Here is a 3,976-nt window from a genome sequence, read left to right on the forward strand (position 1 = left end):
TCGAACGACCCATTGTGATGAATGGGACGATGATGAAGCCATCTTCTGAGCTCTATAATTGGCCAAATTGAATGTCCATATCAGCTAATTATTGAGCGACAGTACAGTTCACACGGTATTCTCAATCTCCAAACATTAGCAATGTTTTTACAGACATGTTGACATTATATGTCTATTGATTTCGACTCGCTGATCACTGTCGTATCACTGTCGTAGAAGGTAAGTTAGACACATACATAATTTTGTTTGTATCGCGCTAGCAATGATGGTTGCTGTTGTAGCTAACGTTAGCTATAGTACCCACGACCATGGTGGTTCTTGCAACCTGACAGATAGAGCATTCACCCTCGCTGTAACAAGCAGAATGAAGCTGTTATTTTCTTGTTAATTTTTGCAAAGTGCTATGCTGTCTGCCCCTTTACTCTCAGCCAATGTGTCTGGCAGGTGCATCCCACAGAAGGCAAGGATGAGTCGTTTTCTGAATGTTCTGCGGAGTTGGTTGGTCATGGTATCTGTCATTGCCATGGGAAACACCGTCCAGAGTTTCCGAGATCACAGCTTCCTCTCTGAGAAACTCTACACGGGGACACCAGAGTTTGGTGAGTAGTTTCTACACGGGATTGCAACACTATCTAAAGCAGGCCATGACTGATCTTACCGTGCAAGGGTGGGTGTGGGTGCAGGATTTTGTTCCAACCTGTAGGATGTTATTATGCCTGTGTATAAGACGGGGTTACACATTGATTTGTCTACATCACAGGAGCTTTACAACAGCAGTATGCTCAGTCTCCTCCAAGGTGCAAGGAATTCATAGAACTTCATGTAGGTTCTGCTTCCTTTTTACAGTAAATGGCCTCCAAGCAAGAACATTTGGAATCTGGACATTGTTGTCGTCAATTATCCGCTGCGCGTGCGCCATAGACATTCAGAACAAAACGTAAGATTTCCTGCATCCTTGCACTGTTGTCTGTTAATGCAACAGTGAGTGCATAAACTATGATTTGTGTTCTGTGGGAGTTCTTAAATAGTTGTTGTCACTTCATGTAGGCTCTATCACATCACCCTGTGGACATTTGTACTGGCTCTGGGACACTTCCTGTCTGAAGCCTTCATCTACAAAACGGCACCTCTGACCATTGGCGTTATGGCACCTCTCATTGTGGCGAGTAAGTACTGCAGCTCTATAATCCCATCTGATCAAATAGTGAGCTTGTTTTGTTAAAACCAGTAACGGTGTTAACAAATCATCAAACTACCAGGTACATAAGGTGCATCGCTCAACTAAATGTTTTGTCTGGTGGAACTTGCTCAGATCTTGTGCTGCTGGTGTCTGTTATTGCGGAGTAAACCCATTGCATCCTCTCACCTCTCCAGGTTTCTCTATCGTGGGAATGCTGATTGGGTTCCAGTGTGTTCCAGAGCATCAGGAAGAGGTGGGTGCACGGCAGAAGAAGCGGAACTGATTCCAAGCAGCAGAAAACTGTTTTAGCCCAACTCTAGAGAAAGCTGCGGGATAGTCTACTGCTTCTTGCCTTGAAGAATGAGTGGTATATTTACTGTACTGTATGTACACAAACACAAGAGTCCAATATGTGTGAAATATTTAAGACTGGATATGCAATAAGTGGGATTTATTTTGCAGGTGACTCGTTCCTGTGCTACGTGATATGTGCTACAATATACTATGGTTTTTATGGCTACAGCTGTTTCACTCTTACACTGAAAATTTAACAGCAATTGTCTATCAATGTTTCATGATGTACAATAATAATGTAGAGATGATTTATGTATTAATTATGGTTTGATTGTGTGATAGGGCTTGGGACTGTGGATTTTGACATCTGTCATTCACAGTACTTTAATGGAGGATCTCAACATTGGGCCTATTTCTGTATGTTACTGGATTGTGTCTGTGGTGTAACATGTTCATGAATAAAATAACAGAGCATTTATCTCAATTTAGTTCACCAGATTACCAGGTGCAATTGTTCACAGTATCTGAGAATTTGTCCAAACAATGTCTACAAACCGTTTTACAAAACTATGATTGTTCTTCATTACAGAGTATGACAAGCCGTACCAGTCAAAAGTTTGGACACTTACTCATTCCAGGGTTTTTCTTTATTTTTTACTATTTTCTGCATTTTACAATAATAGTGAATACATCAAAATTATGAAAGAAATCATGTAGTAACAAAAGTGTTCAACAGATTTTAGATTCCCACCATTTGCCTTGACAGCTTTGCACACTCTTGGTATGCTCTTAAACAGCTTCACCTGGAATGCTTTTCCAACAGTCTTAAAGGAGTTCCCACATGCTGAGCACTTGTTGGCTGCTTTTCCTTCACTCTGTAGTCCAACTCATCTCAAACCATCTCAATTGGATTGAGGTCAGGTGATGGTGGAAGCCAGGTCATCTGATGCAGCACTACATCACTCTCCTTTGTCAAATAGCCCTTACGCAGCCTGGAGGTGTGTTGGGTCATTGACAAATGATAGTCCCACTAAGTGCAAACCAGATGGGATAGCGTATCGCTGTAGAATGCTGTGGTAGCCATGCTGGTTAAGTGTGCCTTGAATTCAAAATAAATCACACAGTGTCACCAGCAAAGCACCATCACGCCACCACCTCCATGCACAACCTCACATGCGGAGATCATCCATTCACCTACTCTGCGTCTCACAAAGACACGTCGGTTGGAATGAAAAATCTCACATTTGGACTCATCAGTCCAAAGGACAGATTCCACAGATTATAATGTCCATTGCTTGTGTTTCTTGGCCCAAGCAAGTCTCTTCTTATTATTGGTGTCCTTTAGTAGTGATTTATTTGCAGCAATTCAACCATGAAGGCCTGATTCACACAGTCTCCTCTGAACAGTTGATGTTGATACGTGTCTGTTACTTGAACTCTGATGCATTTATTTTGGCTGCAATTTCTGAGGCTGGTAACTCCAATGAATTTATACTCTGCAGCAGAGGTAACTCTGGGCCTTCCTTTCCTCGTGAGAACCAATTTCGTCATAAAGCTTGATGGTTTTTGTGACTGCACTTGAAGAAACTTTCAAAGTTCTTGAAATGTTCTGCATTGACTGACATTCATGTCTTAAAGTAATCATGGACTGTAATTTCTCTGCTTATTTGAGCTGTTCTTGCCATAATATGGACTTGTTCTTTTACCAAATAGGGCTATCTTCTCTATACCCCCCTACCTTTTCACAACACAACTGATTGGCTCAAATGCATTAAGAATGGAAGAAATTCCACAAATTCACTTTTAAGTAGGCACACCTGTTAATTGAAATGCATTCCAGGTGACTACCTCATGAAGCTGGTTGAGAGAATGCCAAGAGTGCGCAAAGCTGTCAAGGTTAAGGATGGCTACTTTGAAGAATCTCAAATATGAAATATATTTTGATTTGTTTAACACTTTTTTTGGTTACTACATTATTCCATATGTGTTATTTCATAGCTTTGGTGTCTTCACAATTATTCTACAATGTAGAAAATAGTCAAACTAGATAAAACCCTTGGATGAGTAGGTGTGTCCAAACGTTTGACTGGTACTGTGTATACAATGATTATACTTAACAATATACTGTTTAATCTGAGTGAAAAACACTTCTTATAAGATTACACAATCATTAAAAAAGAAAAGTCACTGGACAACTTCTAACCGCAACACATCAAGTCAAATAAGCAGATGAAAAAGGTTTCTCAGTAACAAAACTACAGGTCAAAATAATAATATACTTTAGAAAATACAACACTGGCCTACTTCCAAAAAGTCCATTGGATTGTCTCTTGCCACACTAATGATTTTTTGCTCACATTCTGTTATCATTGTGTTCCTTTAAAGGCTATTTAACAAGTCAATGCAGATAAATATTAAATAGAATAGTCCTAAAGTTCTAAGAATGTGGTTAAAGAGGTTGAGTCCTTATGAGACATACAAAGATGCACAGTATCAAACATA

The 3,976-nt window shown here is 40.0% G+C and overlaps 1 protein-coding gene across 3 annotated transcripts; it reads left to right on the top strand.

Annotated features, from left to right (window-relative positions):
• The first annotated feature begins 45 nt into the window (after positions 1-45).
• Positions 46-1,962, top strand: erg28 (ergosterol biosynthesis 28 homolog). 3 transcript variants are annotated; one of them, XM_035742864.2, is made up of 6 exons: positions 46-219; positions 445-599; positions 847-937; positions 1,048-1,166; positions 1,375-1,433; positions 1,643-1,962. In XM_035742864.2, the coding sequence occupies exons 2-6, from the start codon at positions 467-469 to the stop codon at positions 1,664-1,666; spliced, it is 426 nt and encodes a 141-aa protein (XP_035598757.1). In that variant the 5' UTR covers positions 46-219; positions 445-466; the 3' UTR covers positions 1,667-1,962. The 3 variants fall into 3 exon arrangements, with proteins under 3 accessions (XP_035598757.1, XP_035598755.1, XP_035598756.1); XM_035742862.2 differs by having other exon boundaries at positions 54-219; positions 1,375-1,962; XM_035742863.2 differs by having other exon boundaries at positions 65-219; positions 429-599; positions 1,375-1,962.
• Positions 1,963-3,976: the final 2,014 nt, after the last annotated feature.

Source organism: Oncorhynchus keta, chromosome 29, assembly GCF_023373465.1.
Source record: "Oncorhynchus keta strain PuntledgeMale-10-30-2019 chromosome 29, Oket_V2, whole genome shotgun sequence".
NCBI lineage: Eukaryota > Metazoa > Chordata > Actinopteri > Salmoniformes > Salmonidae > Oncorhynchus > Oncorhynchus keta.